This window comes from Arabidopsis thaliana, chromosome 5 (assembly GCF_000001735.4).
Source record: "Arabidopsis thaliana chromosome 5, partial sequence".
NCBI classification, from domain to species: Eukaryota; Viridiplantae; Streptophyta; class Magnoliopsida; order Brassicales; family Brassicaceae; genus Arabidopsis; species Arabidopsis thaliana.
In genome coordinates, this window is record NC_003076.8 from 17,722,218 (window position 1) to 17,737,861 (window position 15,644).

The following is a 15,644-nucleotide window of genomic DNA, read 5'->3' on the forward strand; positions in this document are numbered from 1 at the left end:
AACTAAAGAAAGCATATCAGCATCACATTTTTGTGGTGATACTGCTTCAAGAATCTGTCACATATCTGTCCAAAAGAAAAGAATTTGTCACATATTGTATAATTTTAATATATTTATTGTTTTAGTTTGAAAACAAACGTGGAAAAAAACATCTTACAGGTGTCAGGTGTGCCGCGTCGTCCCACTCAAAGCCTATATCATCAATTTTCTGGCTGTTCTAATCTACTCAATTTATTTTTTTATTGTTAATTTACTGAAGATCGGCGATGGGAGAGAGAGACGACGAAGCAGAAGGTATTTTAGAGAAGGCGAAGATTCCTTTGTTAAAGGATCAAAATGTGGCAGAGGAGGAAAACGGAGAAATAAAGAAAGAGATATGGCTAGAGACGAAGAAGCTGTGGCGTATTGTCGGACCAGCTATATTCACTAGAGTCACGACCAACTTGATCTTTGTCATCACTCAGGCTTTCGCTGGCCACCTCGGCGAGCTAGAACTCGCTGCCATCTCCATCGTCAACAACGTCATTATCGGCTTCAACTATAGCCTCTTCGTATATATACGCAACAATACTTTTTATGTAGCTTATATTATAATGTTGGGTTTAATTTGTTAAGAAACTATATATGTTTATATGCAGATTGGAATGGCGACTGCGTTGGAAACGCTGTGCGGTCAAGCGTTTGGAGCAAAGAAGTATGACATGTTTGGAGTGTATTTGCAGCGATCTTGGATTGTTCTTTTCTTATTCTCCATCTTGCTCCTCCCAATGTACATCTTTGCGACTCCGATTCTTAAGTTCATGGGCCAGCCTGACGACATCGCAGAGCTCTCCGGTATCATCTCTGTTTGGGCCATTCCTACACATTTCTCATTTGCCTTCTTTTTCCCTATCAACCGGTTCCTCCAATGCCAGCTTAAAAATTCGGTATGTAACTTATGATTTGAAAGGTCAGTTGGTCACAACGGTGGGGGTTAGTCCAAATATCTTGTGAACTAGACGGCTCTATTTTTGGGGTAGACAGTGTTTGCAAAAATATTGATCAGTTTCCGTGTGAAATTGATGAGTAAAACTACCATTTCTTCATTGATGTTAGATTAACTTATTATAGAAAGTTAATTGATTTTTTCTAGATGCTAGTTATTTTTGGCAATATTCCTTTGTTTTATTTATTTGTGTGTGTGTGTTTGTGAACGATTTCTTGCATTTAGAAATCCTAAAATGTCTTTGTATAGTATGTTTGTTTTTCTCGTTCATTTTTAAATCTTGGAAACTTGAATGGGTCAGCGAGCTTGGTGGACCAATAATTGATGAATAAATAACATTTACCCAAATGGTCAACCACGTGTTCCTCGTTGAACAACAAGCTGTCTCATTTGATCGCACTAGTGAATTAACCACTATTAAATACATAATTAGTGGACTAATTGGGATTATTTGTTAATCTTTCTTGAGTTTCTAGTTTGTTAATTGAAGTTTAACATAATCGGATAATGTGTTAGTATCATGGGAATAGAATAGTCATGTGCTCCATTTTCCTAGGAATATAAGCTTAATACTATATGTTTTTGTATCATAGATCAGTTGTTGATCTATCCTAATCGATTGCATAACCATGATCCAATGGTTTCTTTATTAACTGTTCATATCATGTGCGCATCTATTATTATTAGTTTATTGCTTTCTTGCTTATTATCTTGTTTGTCTATTAGCAAAAAACCATAAAAATATATCGCCTTAGCTTATTATGTTTAGTAATTAATGGCCTGGTTCTTTGTGGAATTTGAACTCGCTATACATATCACTGCAAGAACAACTAAACCATACACTTGTGATTATCGGTTCGGGTTAAGACTTGATTCAAATCTTTAATAGCAAGTTATTTGGGCATATAAAGGGATTTGAATGGTGTGCAACAAGAGTAACATGATGAACATAAAAAAAAAAAAAAAAAGTAAGAGATAATTATAGGGAAAACTAGTTTTATGTCTATAAACTAGTTGGGTTTTTTTTTCTTGATATTAATATATAATATGTGTTAGGTTAATATCCTCTTACTTTTTATTTATTTATTTTGGTTTTCGATGTTCTTTTACATTACCATAGGTGATTGCAATTTCTTCTGGAGTGTCACTTGTAGTTCACATATTTGTGTGCTGGCTTTTTGTGTACGTTCTTGAACTTGGAGTCATAGGGACCATCGCTACTGCTAACGTGTCATGGTGGCTCAATGTCTTTATCTTATTTACTTACACCACTTGCGGCGGTTGTCCGCTCACTTGGACCGGTTTCTCCATGGAATCTTTCACGAGACTATGGGAATTCACTAAGCTCTCTGCCTCTTCCGGCATAATGGTTTGGTATTACTCGTTAAACGCCACTAGTCGATCGTATTTGTTTCTTTTGGTTTACAGATCAGAACACAACTTCCTTACTACCGATTTATATCAATACAGCTTGGAGAATTGGTATTATAGGATGTTAATTGTGATGACTGGAAATTTAGAGGATGCAAGAATTGACGTAGACTCTATGTCTATATGGTATGTCAAATATATGGTTTTCGAGATTAATAATATATTTTATATCAAAATTTTTTTTTATAATTCCTATATATTTGTACATTTTTCTGTAGAAAGTTTTATGAACATAATCTTTATTGGCAGCATGTCGATAAATGGTTTGGAGATGATGGTTCCACTTGCTTTCTTCGCGGGGACCAGGTAAACTATTCTCTCATTTCTATTACTATCATATACAGTAGATTGTCTTCCATTTTTGTTTAGTTCGGTTTATATTTTATATTTATGATCTAAAGACTAGTTAGATCTGGTTTGTCTAGCTGACAGTTCCTGGCTTCTAAATAATCGTTTATAGGATTAACTAGGGGCAGACTGGTATGTCAAATATATAGTGAAGTAATGAAATAACTGAATAGTTATTAACAAAACAAACTAAATCAAATTTTCGCATTGTAAAACTATAAAACATTAACCAAGTCGCCTTGGTCCAGTGGTGTATAACTCTATCTCCTATGTATTCTAAATGAGTGAATAATGAAATAAAATTTTACCATTCACATTTAAAGTTGTGTCCGACATGTTTTTTGAAGTGTTATCCTAAATTTTACCATTCACATGCGTATATAGTACATTAATTAATATATATATGATGATAATCCTTTCTTTTTTTAAGCGTACGAGTGGCAAATGAATTAGGAGCAGGCAATGGAAAAAGAGCAAGATTCGCAATGATCATATCAGTGACACAATCGTTAATCATTGGAATAATCATTTCGGTGCTCATATATTTTCTGCTTGACCAAATCGGTTGGATGTTCTCTTCAAGTGAAACTGTCCTAAAAGCAGTCAATAATCTCTCTATTCTTTTATCCTTTGCGATTCTTCTCAACAGTGTCCAACCGGTTCTCTCCGGTACGCTACATAAACAAATTGATTTGGATTTTTTTTCTTTGTTAACCGAATATAAACGTGTTCAACGGTTGTGTGGTGACTTTTGATTTTGCTTAGGTGTTGCGGTTGGTTCGGGTTGGCAATCACTAGTCGCATTTATAAATTTGGGATGCTACTATTTCATTGGACTTCCACTTGGAATTGTCATGGGCTGGATGTTCAAGTTTGGTGTCAAAGTAAGCCAATTTTCTCAATTTATTTGATATCAAATTAGCAAGCATTTGAAGATTAATCTACATGGGCTGTGATCATGCTAAATAGGGCATTTGGGCGGGTATGATCTTCGGAGGAACCATGGTTCAAACATTGATATTGATTTTTATTACTATGAGATGCGATTGGGAGAAAGAGGTAACTCAATTTTTTTTGTTTGTTGCTTTTGGTTTGCGTATATATGTGGTTTATTTTAAGTTTTTTTTTTTAGTACAATTGTTTCATGTTCTTTTTTTTTAAACATTTGTAGGCACAAAACGCTAAGGTTCGTGTTAACAAATGGTCTGTATCAGACGCAAGAAAGTGAAGGTTGAAGAATAAGAATTAAAAAATTGTATTTAAACTATAAAATATGCATACATAATAAATTTTGATCGTTTTTAACTAATAAAACATATGGTGTATCATTTCAATCTCACATGAATTAAATCTTGGTGTGTATAGACTATACAGTATAGTAGTTTGTTTTGTAAACCGAAATCAGAACACTGGCTGCTGGCCGGTTTACTTAATTTATGAATCTATATATACATTTTTGCAGTCATTTTGTGAAATAAATCCTGTAGTTGGGACTTATTTACAATGGCTGCCACTGGATTTTAATGTTTGTTTTTGATAATTAGAAAAAAAATCTTCGAATTAAATATTTTACATTTAACAATCTTCCCTAAATCTCTCCACATTAACTACACGGTTAGTTACTAAAATTAAACTTCCAAAATATTTAATATCATTTAATTACTACAAAATTATCATTTTTGATATTGTTTTTCTCCATGACTATAACAATTCGACTATAATCATCAAACCGCAGAGATATTTGATAGCATTTAATTACTACAAAATTACAAAATATTTAGACAATAATTCATAAAAATATCATAAATAAGATCAATATTAATAAAATAAATAGTTTTTTTACGGGATGGGTTGGCGGGACGGGTTTGGCAGGACGTTACTTAATAACAATTGTAAACTATAAAATAAAAATATTTTATAAATAGATACAATTTGCAAACTTTTATGTATACTAACTTTAAAAAATAAATTGTTCCCGCGGTGTACCGCGGGTTAAAATCTAGTGACATATATAATATAATAAGGAAGTACGCACACTTCTAGCATCCTACGGTCTGAAAACTATTTCCAAACAAAAAAAATCCAACTGTTCGAAACATGCGAAATCCGACCCGAACATATATGTTCTAAGAATTAAGAACAGATAGACGCTAATAGAAAATATATATCCTTATAAAATGTTTGCAATTAACTAATTATGTAAGGGCTAACTAGGTTTTTAATCGACTATATACAAATTTGATCAACCGACCATATCAACTGATTAATGTAACTTATTTGACCAAACCAATCGCTGAATCGCACCATTAACACCTATCTAACGTAAGTGTTGTTATTTCTCAACACATATACGTCAGGGAAAAGTAACAAAAGAGAAAAGTAAAAATTTGTAAGAAAACCATATAAATAACTTTGCATGTCCATGAAAAATTCAAACATTACACACTATTAGCCTCCTCGACGTAATAGAAAAAGAAGTGAATACGTGGAGACAAAACAGTTTAATTTCTCTAGTAAAAAAAAGCATACAATTCAAAGCTTTTTAAATTCAATCATATCAGACAAAATATAAGATAGTTAACGCGTTTTTCTGATGGCTTTGCTTGATTAACGCCCCTAAGATTCGACGCGCATAATATAGTTTGGCTTAGTCCATTTACGTAGACTAAAGATTTTTCAATTATTAAAAAATTTAAAGTCCAATCTTCTTCTTTTTTTTAGCGAACAATATCTTATCGTATTTGCCTTTGTTAAAAATTTCAGTTAACACGTGTAACTAAAAATCACTTAAAAAGAATATATTGAATAAGATGACTACGAATTAATGTATTAATGAATGGAATAATAGTAGTTACAGAAATAAGACATGAATGGATTTTAAACATGGGGCAATCCAAAAAAAAAACACCTAATGTAAAATGCTGCAAAAATGTTAAAAAGGAACATCGAAAGATGTTGAAATGATATCAGTAGGTGCATTTCATACCATTGTGCCATTATTAATTAGTGTAATAAAATATTTGTTTTGTATTTATTGGATATACTTTTCTTTAAATAGAATGTCCCTTCGGAGACATCCTGTAAAAACGTGGATCGATAGTTGGCAAAAAAGAAAGACTAGTTTTACATGTTCTAGTCTCCGGTTCAAGAAGATTATGGATCTAAACCCGAAACTTCTTAGTTATTTTTAACATCGGGTTATTTATTCAGTATGTCAAAATTTTACATAATCTTTGAACAAGATTATTTTATACAAGATGGGAGGGTAGTAAATGATTGTCAAGAAAAACATAGTAAACAACAAATCTTTTTTTTTGATAAATTCCCGCGTAATATAGTAACTTCTAATTTATTGGTATTTTTCTTTTTGGTAATCACATATATCTACATTTTCTTTTCTTCGAATCAGTACTTCTTTTTTTCAAGCTTTCAAAATAATTCACAGAGAGAGAACACAAAATGTTAGGTGTAATGTTTGAGCATTTGATGGTTTTGGTTGAACATGTGTTTGATATGAAGGATTTCCGAAACCAATTGTTATGGTCCCTAATAGTAGGTCCGTTACTATACTTAGAAGTAAATTAAAGGCATGTATTTTTCGTGTTTATTGTTATTTAACTATCGACATTATTATATCATTCAATTGGATGTAATTAAATCTAATTGAGTTGGCAAACTGACGCCTAACTACCCGAAATCAATGACTTCTTGTCATATATTTAAACCTATCTTTCGATTTGATATCATAGTTTTGCAATTTTTGTTTGTTAACTAAATCGGTTTATTACTCTATGATTAAAGTGATGTATATCCATACAAGTACTGTCCATTAGTCTATCCGGGGGTTAGGGCTCCAATATTAAGTGTATCAGTTTATTTTGATTTCCAGCTTTAATTGTCTCAATTTGGTGAATTGTAAAGACATATTTTTATTGGGGAAATGAATTGTTTATCCATCGATTTTGATGGAGAGAAAAAAAAACTTTTAGATGAGTTTAACCAGCTTAATTTATAAACAATAATTAATCGATTATATTTGTTGGAATTATATTTTAGATCTTTTCGATTTATCTGCATTATTTGTATTTATGACAAAGAAGAATAAAGTAACTCATGGAAAAGTTTGACCTTAAAAATTTACTTTATCAAATTTTAGCGTGTAGTTGTGTGTAAGTGTAAATGTGTGTATATTGTATTGTACACGCAACAATCTTGCAAGGATCATGAAAATCTTAAAATACTTGCATTCATTGAATTCTATGGATGGTTAATGGTTTAAAAGTTTATAGTTTTAATTTATAAGAATAGACATCAACCCTTCATTCCTTGGTTACTCTAAACCAACTTACCTATGGAGTTAATTAAGAGATTCAATTTGAACTATGTGATGTTTAGACCCTATCAAGGAAGAAATTTTTATATAAAGTTTGTGGATTATTCTGATTTGGAAGAGTCATGCATCTATTTGAATCCTCCATCAATCAAGAAGTAGTATCTTACATGTGAAGTTGAGATAGCAAACAATGAAAAATTTATATATACGTGCAACCTATGCTTCTAATCATCAATAATAGGGGGCGTGTATATAAGTAAAAATTATGAACATGCAGCAACATTACTCTAATTCTTGTCAACAGTCAAAATATTTTGCTTGTCTCGAGTTTCAGGTTCATTCTCATCTTCCGCAATTGCATGGTGATCATGCTGATCAAATCTCTATCGATCGACTATATCTGATGGAGAACTTAATGGTATTCTTTCTTTTGTTATTGTCACTGGTCGATTTGCTTAGCGCTTACACCTTATGCGTCTCAAGCATTCTCGAGGGATATTTTCTAACACTTAATCAAATGCACTCGAACCTTTCCACACTTGATAATTTTAGGCTGTGATATAACTAAAATTTTATTTGCTTAGATATTACATTGAGAATGTTCTCATTACAAATCAATACTCCCCTCCTACTAACTCCAACTTATTTTTGCAATACATCGAGTTTCACCATTATGAAGATGGACGTATAGTTTGTCAAAAAGCTTTCACCAAAGAAAGAGCCGTTAAGATCACTCGAAACAACGAGGGGGTGCTTTATAAGAAATTTCAATCGCTAAAATCTGATGAGATTCATAAAAAGATTTAAAAAGAATGCAAATGAGTATAAAAGAGAAAAGGGGGTTGACAGAGCAATATTTTTGTGAGGCCACCTTAATGGGGTGTATGGGGTCGAGTATTTTGGGTGTATGTATGGACTATACACAAATCAGAGCAATTACGATTATGCATGAAAGTGGTATGTGTCTATTCTAATCTACATTATGATGGGTCTGCAAGAAGTCATCTTTTATAGTTGCTGTATGATTATTTTTTTTCTTTGCGAATTTATTAGCTACTGTTTTTTAGTTAATGACTCATTCTTGACAACTAAGAGAGATCCCCAATCGTCATTAGCTAAGATTGAAAAAATAATTACAAATTGAGATGAATAGATTCAAAGAACAAAAAAGATAAATTATAAAAATAATTAAAGATAAATTTTTCTAATATCTGAAAAACTTTTTGAATTTTTTTTTAACAAAAAAAAATCTGAAAAGGAAATTTCTTAATTGTTAGTAAATGTTTTATCATATAGTACCACTAGTTGATTTTAAAATCCCATTATTTGTTTGTTATATACTTATATATAATAAACATAAATTGATTTGACATATTATAACTATTTCATAAAGACATAAAAAATAACTTCACATATCATTTGGTAATAAAATCTATAATCAGAATCTATTTATGAGATTAAGAGAAAACAAATTCAAAAAAAGCAGATTCCTTTTTCTTCAACCCCAAAAGCTCTTTCATATTTTCCTTACTTGTTCCATTGGTAACCCAAATTAGAAGATATGGTAAAGAAGAAAGGACAATTAAGTCATTTACTCACGAATGGCATTGTTCGTAATTTTGGCAATATTAAAGGGTAATTTATTCTTCCTTCTTCTATATATTGTCGTAACCCTACTTGAAATCTCCTTGTCCTTTCATTTCTCCTCCTCTCTCAAATCGTCTAATTCTCTCTCTATCTCTCTCTCTATCTCTACTTATTATTTCTTAAGTTAAAGAAACAGAGATTAAAAAATAAAAAGCCTTCTCGGGTTGTTTAAAAATACTGTTTCACCGCAGTAATTAATTTAAAAATTACTGTCGATGACGTGGCATGCACTTAAAAAGAAACAGCCATGAATACAAAAACGATGCGTCTTCCCCCACGCCGAGTTACCTCCGGCGCCGTCGCCGGCAAACAAACGGAATCCGCCGTGATAAATCCACCACCGCCGCCGACTAAATCCATCGTCAAGAAAACGCCGATCATCCCTCGACCAACTACCACCGCCACTGTAGCCTTAGCCGAGCCGGTTTGTTCGAATCAGCTCTTAGCCGGTTACTTGGCTCATGAGTTTCTCAACAATGGCACACTCTTCGGAGAGCTTTGGAATCCAACTAAAGCCCAAGCCGGCCCATTAACGACCCAATCTATTGACCCTAGAAAGAATAAGCCGAGCCATGATATAGAGCCGAGTGATCATAAACGGAGGAGATATGTGGAGGTTGCTAACATACTCCGGGTAGATGGGACCCATTTGCCCGGTATCGTTAACCCGTCACAGCTTGCCCGATTCCTTAAATTGTGATGCGTAAATCCACGTGGAGTCGTATTATTGGTTCGTCGTTTAGAAAAACAAAACAGCTGTAACACCGAAACATTCCTCTTCTCTATCTTTTATTTTTTGTCCATTAATGTTTTTTTGTAAAAAGCTCTCTCTTCATCGTCTTCATCGAAATTGACTCAGAAATGTTTTAGGGTTTTTTTGAATGTTGCAAATCTGGTCTAATTATGCTTTTAAATTGACCAAATTGAACCCAGATTCAACCATTTTTTTGTTATGTTATTATTACTTATTTTGAAGATGAACAAAAATGATTAATGCGTAATGATTTTAGATTACTTAACCTGTTGAATCAATCTTAGATCCGTGTTAATTCAACAATATGAATCTCCTGATCTGGGAAGCAAATAGAGTGAAGATCAGTCCCTTTGTATACTTTGATTCTTGCAAGAACTTATTAATATGATCTCTGTTTTGAGTTTGTAAAAATTTTACCTTTATTTTGAGATGATTATCAGAAGTTACTGGAAATGCTAATTATACCGATCATTTTTGAAGACACTAATTTACTTGAATTCTTAAACAGGAATTAAGAGCCTGAGTTTTTAGATGTAGTATATCATCTGATGATGATGATGCCCTTTACTTGACTAATTTTTTTTTTTTTTTCTATTTTTAGAATTGAATTCGTGTGTTTTGCTGGTTCTATAAAGTTTCTTAATCACAGGAAAAGTTCAAAGGACAATACTTGAATACTTGGGTAATTCAGAACATGGTTCTATGATCTCATTGTGGTTTGTTCGTTGGATTTTGTAGTTAGCAGTGGACAAAAAAAATGGTGATTATGTTTTCGATTCTTCAGTTCAATTTAAATAAGAATCTATCTATATCAACATTTGTGAAGCTCTTTGTTGTTTCTTGGTGATACAGAATCTTTGACTCCCAAGCATCACGGCATTGAGGTTAACTGCATTAACCAGTCAGGTCGAATATTTGTTATCCATTGACCATTTGTTTGATTATGGGTCAATGGAGTTTCAATGACTCTTCAGCTTCAATTGTTGCTTATAACTTACATTAGTTTTCTAATAGTATTATCTTTTGATCTGTTTCCTTATCACTCTTATGACTTATCTTATGCTCTTACTTTTCCATTTCGAACTCAAGCTTCTCATGTTTATTGAACGTTTTTGTTGGTGATTACTGTGTACATATGTAGGGAATCTGAGAACCTCTTGAATTTAAGTACATTTCTCATGGGTTGGTGAGTTCTTTAATTCTTCATATTTTATTTTTGCTCATCTTTAATTTTTTGAAATTTTGATCGAAGCAGAACAGCTGCAAATTTGAAAATCTCAGACATATCTAAAGCAATGTGACCCACATTGGTTGGAATAGAGGGTCTCTCAGTACAACCAACTGGGTATCCATATATGTAATGTCTATACACAATCTAGTTTTACTTCATATTGGTAGTATATTAAATATATATACTATAAGAATTATTAAAGTTAGTTGTAAATTGTAATGAATTAGAGCATCGTAAGTAAATAATCTTTTTTTTTCTTTTACCACAATAATTGTTATGCCTTTACAGAAATCAAAGAATACATGAAGGGAGCGAAACAAGAAAACACTAATACAAAGGGAAAACATGAACAAGGCCTTGAAATCAAAGAGCAGAACAATAAAGCTCAAAACCATATCAGTCTAAAACCAACAAAGTCTTGTAGGGGAAGAAATATCACCTTCACGATTAATCAAATTCCTCTTGCTTTTGAGTTTTGATAATTATCTTGTCCTATAACCAACAAGACCCTTTCACTAGCGATATAAGATCTTTCGTGATGCTTTTGGAAATCTCAATTGTAGTCCCATTGCAAGGTTCTAGTGTACATTCTACTTTCCATTCGATGAATTTCAAGAATCAACTATCAATTGACAAAACAGGGGAAACCAACGTGGATGCTCAATCGCCTCTACCAGTTGGTGAGAAGAAAGTTCAAAATGATCTGTTTTGTCTTAGGTTACTACGGCGTTCAGTAGCCCACAAGAAACTCATCAAATCCGTTTGAAAAGATTATGTACTTTGAGGATGATCATCTTCAAAATGATGGTTGAAAGTGTATTGTTCCAATAATATACCCTCAATTTCTAGAAGAATTTGTATTTTGGATAATAACAAATGGCGTAAAAAACAACAAACATACTCATTGAATATATACTTACAATGTCATGTACGAACCACATAAAACTAACTTTTCACTTAACTTTTCAAATTCCTAACAACATAAAACTTATATTTATCATATTATGTAGTATAACTTTTTTGCTTCTCCTTTTTCAACTCTCAATGTTTTGGTCATAGTATTTTTTTTTTCTATTTCCATAATTTTCTCAGAACAAGGCTACTGTTATTTAGGCCTTGTAATATTTTTGATGAATAACATTGCAATAACAGTGAAAATAACAAATTACAGTCAATTTGGATTGTAATATTGTCAATTAGGCTAAAACATATAATTCAAAAGTTGGATAGCTCGTAACACTTGCAAAATCTCTAAAAAAAATCCGAAACTTCCAATAAATAGTACTACATAATTCCAAGTTGGATTGTAATTTGGGAACCAAATGGTTATTCTACATAATTGATGATTGATTGAGACGTTTACGCTACAAATAAACCAAAGTCCTCTGACCATACCGGTTCAAGAAGTCTTCCCTCTCTCGCGCCAACTTTGACCAAAGACTAACGGTGACCACACGTCGTCAATCCTTTAGTCATCCAAACTCCAAAACCAAACAAAACCGAATATTTTGTTAACCTACTAGTTCATAAAATTCTACAACAAAAACCAAATTTCAATAACCGAAATTAAAATAATCCCCTTAAAATTTCGTAATAATGGTCTCATTTTCAGAAATTGTATTAATTCACATTAAATGTAGTGTACAAGTAATACCAACCAAACCGAAGCAACCCAAACCGGATGATTTTGACGAGGTCAACACTAACGGCTTTTCACATTAGAGTTGACCAAGAGAGAGCATTGACCTGAGAGAGTTCAAATAATTGAGTGAGTCTGTATATTAAATACGCAAATCATCATCTTCCCAATTTCGAATCTCACACACCGAAAGTTATTTTCGAATCCACTAACGAATCTTCCACAGCAAACACTTTTGTGTTCCTCTGTAATTTCTCAGTATATATAGATACCAAAACAAGCAGTGAAAAATGGCTATGGCGAGTTTATATCGGCGATCTCTTCCTTCTCCTCCGGCCATTGACTTTTCTTCCGCCGAAGGCAAGGTACGTACGGATCAAGTTTCGATTTCATGGATTGCGATTATAAACTAGGTTTTTGGTTACGCGAATTTTTCTGTGGTTCTGATGAATCACGATCTCCAGACTCCAATCTCGATTTCGTTTTTGTTTTTGTCTTCAATACTCATGAGATCTTACAATTCGTTCAGAACTTGAATCAAACGCGTTTTGTAAAATTAGATACTGGATTTGGATTTGAATTGTGAAAACACATAATGTAGTCGTTGACAGTGATCATCACTTGTGAACCTTCTAAGGTCAGTGACAGTGATCACAGAGATCTGAATATATCTCCAAGTAATTTCAGTGATAGTGTTTCTGGAAGTAGTACGCTTGGTGGTTATATTTACTGGAGATGTACTTGTTAATGTTAGCTGTGTTGATGTCTAAAAAGTATTTTTGATCATTTGTGGCAGCTAATCTTCAATGAAGCGCTTCAGAAAGGAACTATGGAAGGATTTTTCAGGTTGATTTCGTATTTTCAGACACAATCCGAACCTGCGTATTGTGGTTTGGCTAGTCTCTCAGTGGTGTTGAATGCTCTTTCTATCGATCCTGGACGTAAATGGAAAGGTATGCAAGATTGAAGCAAATTATGTCCACACTAAATAAATGATGGTTTTTTATAAAAAGTTTTCCTCTCTTCCAATAGGGCCTTGGAGGTGGTTTGATGAATCAATGTTGGATTGCTGCGAACCTCTGGAAGTAGTGAAGGAAAAAGGCATTTCATTTGGAAAAGTTGTCTGTTTGGCTCATTGTTCAGGAGCAAAAGTTGAGGCTTTCCGTACAAGTCAGAGCACCATTGATGATTTCCGCAAATTTGTCGTCAAATGCACGAGTTCTGAGAATTGTCATATGATCTCAACATATCACCGAGGTGTATTTAAGCAGGTAAAGCATAACTTTGTACACACTGTTTTGCTAAGGCTCAGTCATATTTTCAAGTTTTAAAACGTCTGGTGGCTATAATTGCAGACTGGGACTGGTCACTTTTCACCTATTGGTGGCTATAATGCTGAGAGAGATATGGCTTTGATTCTTGATGTTGCTCGTTTCAAGTATCCCCCTCACTGGGTTCCTCTTAAACTTCTTTGGGAAGCCATGGACAGTATTGATCAGTCAACAGGGAAACGTAGAGGGTACATAATCTTTTCTTATCTTTCGCTTAGGTTCTTACTGTATCATGGATGTAATATTTCTATATAATATGGTCTGATTTTTTTCTGTGTTGTTCTCAGGTTCATGCTCATATCTAGACCACACAGAGAACCCGGATTGCTCTATACTCTGGTATGTTCGATGCAATATAGGTTCTCTTTAAGTTTGCTAATATCTTTTTCTTCAATTTTGCTATTCTATTAATGCAATTTTCTCACTCACAATCTCTTCCACATGTATTGAATGAACTTGAGATCCTTATGAGCATTTTGGTAAGACAAAACTTGTGGATTGGTGATAATTTTGCTTTTATATATCTATACCAGAGCTGCAAGGATGAAAGCTGGATCGAAATAGCCAAGTATTTGAAGGAAGATGTTCCTCGTCTTGTAAGTTCACAGCATGTAGATTCTGTGGAGAAAATCATATCAGTTGTGTTCAAGTCACTTCCATCAAATTTCAACCAATTCATCAGATGGGTGGCTGAGATCCGAATTACAGAGGACTCAAACCAAAATCTCAGCGCAGAGGAGAAGTCTAGGCTGAAACTAAAGGTATCTTCAGGATAATTTTTCATAGAAACCTAAAGCTGCATGGAAACTGTTCTGTTGGTTTATGTGACACATGATTTTAATCATAACTTTAATCTACCGCAGCAATTGGTGCTGAAGGAAGTGCACGAAACTGAACTGTTCAAACACATCAATAAGTTCTTATCCACAGTGGGTTATGAAGACAGTCTGACTTATGCTGCTGCAAAGGCTTGTTGCCAAGGAGCTGAAATCTTATCCGGAAGCCCATCAAAAGAGTTTTGTTGTCGGGAAACTTGCGTGAAATGCATCAAAGGTATGTCGCCATGTCGATTCTTCAAATTTCTTATCATAGTTAAAAGTTTTGGTGTTAGATCAACTGTTAATTTTTTGTTTCCTATTAAGGTCCTGATGACTCTGAAGGCACGGTGGTGACTGGAGTTGTGGTGCGTGATGGGAATGAACAAAAGGTTGATCTGTTAGTGCCATCGACGCAAACTGAGTGTGAATGTGGTCCTGAAGCAACTTATCCAGCAGGAAACGATGTGTTCACTGCACTTCTATTGGCTTTACCTCCACAGACATGGTCAGGGATCAAAGACCAAGCTCTTATGCATGAAATGAAGCAGCTCATTTCCATGGCTTCCCTCCCAACTTTGCTTCAAGAAGAGGTAACGCTTTTACCAATTCTATTTATCGGTAATCATCAAGAGTCACGGTTCTCTCTCTAGTGGAAAATGGGATCTTTGTACTTGAGATATATAAGTCTTTTGGAAAAGAAACAAATAACTTAATCTAAGTTGAGATTGACAATGACTATTTTCGAGTTCATCCTTAGATATAGCTAAATCAAATGCCGAATCTAAATGAGTACTTGGTGAAATGAATCTGTGAAGCAGATGAGTAACGTGGTGAATTTGGTGTAAATGCAGGTATTGCATCTTCGACGGCAACTTCAGCTGCTAAAACGATGCCAAGAGAACAAGGAAGAGGATGATCTCGCTGCTCCTGCCTATTAGTTCATTGTCCCAAATCCTCTCTCTTCCCCATTTGAATCCCACGTTCTCAACACTTAATTGTTAGAAAGTCTCTTTATTCTCTGTACGATTCAAACTCTATTTGCAATGAGAGATATATGTAACTTGCATTCTATAAATTGTTAATCACAATAAGTTAAGAATCCTAGAATCATATTTCATCACACTCAA

At 33.6% G+C, this 15,644-nt stretch overlaps 5 protein-coding genes across 6 annotated transcripts; all 5 read left to right on the forward strand.

The window, feature by feature from the left end:
* Nucleotides 1–184: 184 nt before the first annotated feature.
* On the forward strand, nucleotides 185–4,326 carry AT5G44050 (MATE efflux family protein). The gene is made up of 9 exons (NM_123772.3): nucleotides 185–551; nucleotides 639–926; nucleotides 2,106–2,359; nucleotides 2,456–2,542; nucleotides 2,666–2,722; nucleotides 3,195–3,433; nucleotides 3,530–3,648; nucleotides 3,734–3,823; nucleotides 3,936–4,326. Exons 1-9 carry the CDS (start codon nucleotides 267–269, stop codon nucleotides 3,990–3,992), a joined length of 1,476 nt encoding a protein of 491 aa, NP_199218.1. The 5' UTR covers nucleotides 185–266; the 3' UTR covers nucleotides 3,993–4,326.
* Nucleotides 4,327–8,787: 4,461 nt separating this feature from the next.
* Nucleotides 8,788–10,081, forward strand: AT5G44060 (embryo sac development arrest protein). The gene has a single exon (NM_123773.3). The coding sequence runs from the start codon at nucleotides 8,992–8,994 to the stop codon at nucleotides 9,442–9,444; it is 453 nt and encodes a 150-aa protein (NP_199219.1). The 5' UTR covers nucleotides 8,788–8,991; the 3' UTR covers nucleotides 9,445–10,081.
* Nucleotides 10,082–10,101: 20 nt separating this feature from the next.
* Nucleotides 10,102–11,208, forward strand: AT5G44063 (uncharacterized protein; the record flags this gene model as incomplete). Its single annotated transcript, NM_001344530.1, has 5 exons — nucleotides 10,102–10,122; nucleotides 10,148–10,180; nucleotides 10,237–10,258; nucleotides 10,351–10,404; nucleotides 11,018–11,208. Coding segments are annotated over 5 exons (321 nt in total), but the record flags the coding sequence as incomplete, so codon positions are not given.
* Nucleotides 11,209–11,267: 59 nt separating this feature from the next.
* On the forward strand, nucleotides 11,268–11,557 carry AT5G44065 (uncharacterized protein; the record flags this gene model as incomplete). Its single annotated transcript, NM_001125897.2, has 1 exon — nucleotides 11,268–11,557. One exon carries the CDS (start codon nucleotides 11,268–11,270, stop codon nucleotides 11,493–11,495), a length of 228 nt encoding a protein of 75 aa, NP_001119369.1. The 3' UTR covers nucleotides 11,496–11,557.
* A 931-nt stretch (nucleotides 11,558–12,488) lies between these two features.
* Nucleotides 12,489–15,642, forward strand: CAD1 (phytochelatin synthase 1 (PCS1)). 2 transcript variants are annotated; one of them, NM_123774.4, is made up of 9 exons: nucleotides 12,489–12,733; nucleotides 13,165–13,321; nucleotides 13,401–13,639; nucleotides 13,724–13,887; nucleotides 13,987–14,038; nucleotides 14,233–14,460; nucleotides 14,563–14,752; nucleotides 14,842–15,107; nucleotides 15,369–15,642. In NM_123774.4, the coding sequence occupies exons 1-9, from the start codon at nucleotides 12,659–12,661 to the stop codon at nucleotides 15,453–15,455; spliced, it is 1,458 nt and encodes a 485-aa protein (NP_199220.1). In that variant the 5' UTR covers nucleotides 12,489–12,658; the 3' UTR covers nucleotides 15,456–15,642. The 2 variants fall into 2 exon arrangements, with proteins under 2 accessions (NP_199220.1, NP_001332549.1); NM_001344531.1 differs by having other exon boundaries at nucleotides 12,491–13,005.
* The last annotated feature ends 2 nt before the right edge of the window (nucleotides 15,643–15,644 follow it).

Bases quoted from the DNA above. Each gene is read 5' to 3' on its own strand.
- CAD1 (NM_123774.4), top strand. From the start codon at position 12,659: ATGGCTATGGCGAGTTTATATCGGCGATCTCTTCCTTCTCCTCCGGCC. The intron at 13,640-13,723 runs GTAAAGCATAAC...CTATAATTGCAG, and splicing joins ACCGAGGTGTATTTAAGCAG to ACTGGGACTGGTCACTTTTC. The intron at 15,108-15,368 runs GTAACGCTTTTA...GTGTAAATGCAG, and splicing joins CAACTTTGCTTCAAGAAGAG to GTATTGCATCTTCGACGGCA.
- AT5G44060 (NM_123773.3), top strand. From the start codon at position 8,992: ATGAATACAAAAACGATGCGTCTTCCCCCACGCCGAGTTACCTCCGGC.
- AT5G44050 (NM_123772.3), top strand. From the start codon at position 267: ATGGGAGAGAGAGACGACGAAGCAGAAGGTATTTTAGAGAAGGCGAAG. The intron at 2,723-3,194 runs GTAAACTATTCT...TCTTTTTTTAAG, and splicing joins GCTTTCTTCGCGGGGACCAG to CGTACGAGTGGCAAATGAAT. The intron at 3,824-3,935 runs GTAACTCAATTT...AAACATTTGTAG, and splicing joins GATGCGATTGGGAGAAAGAG to GCACAAAACGCTAAGGTTCG.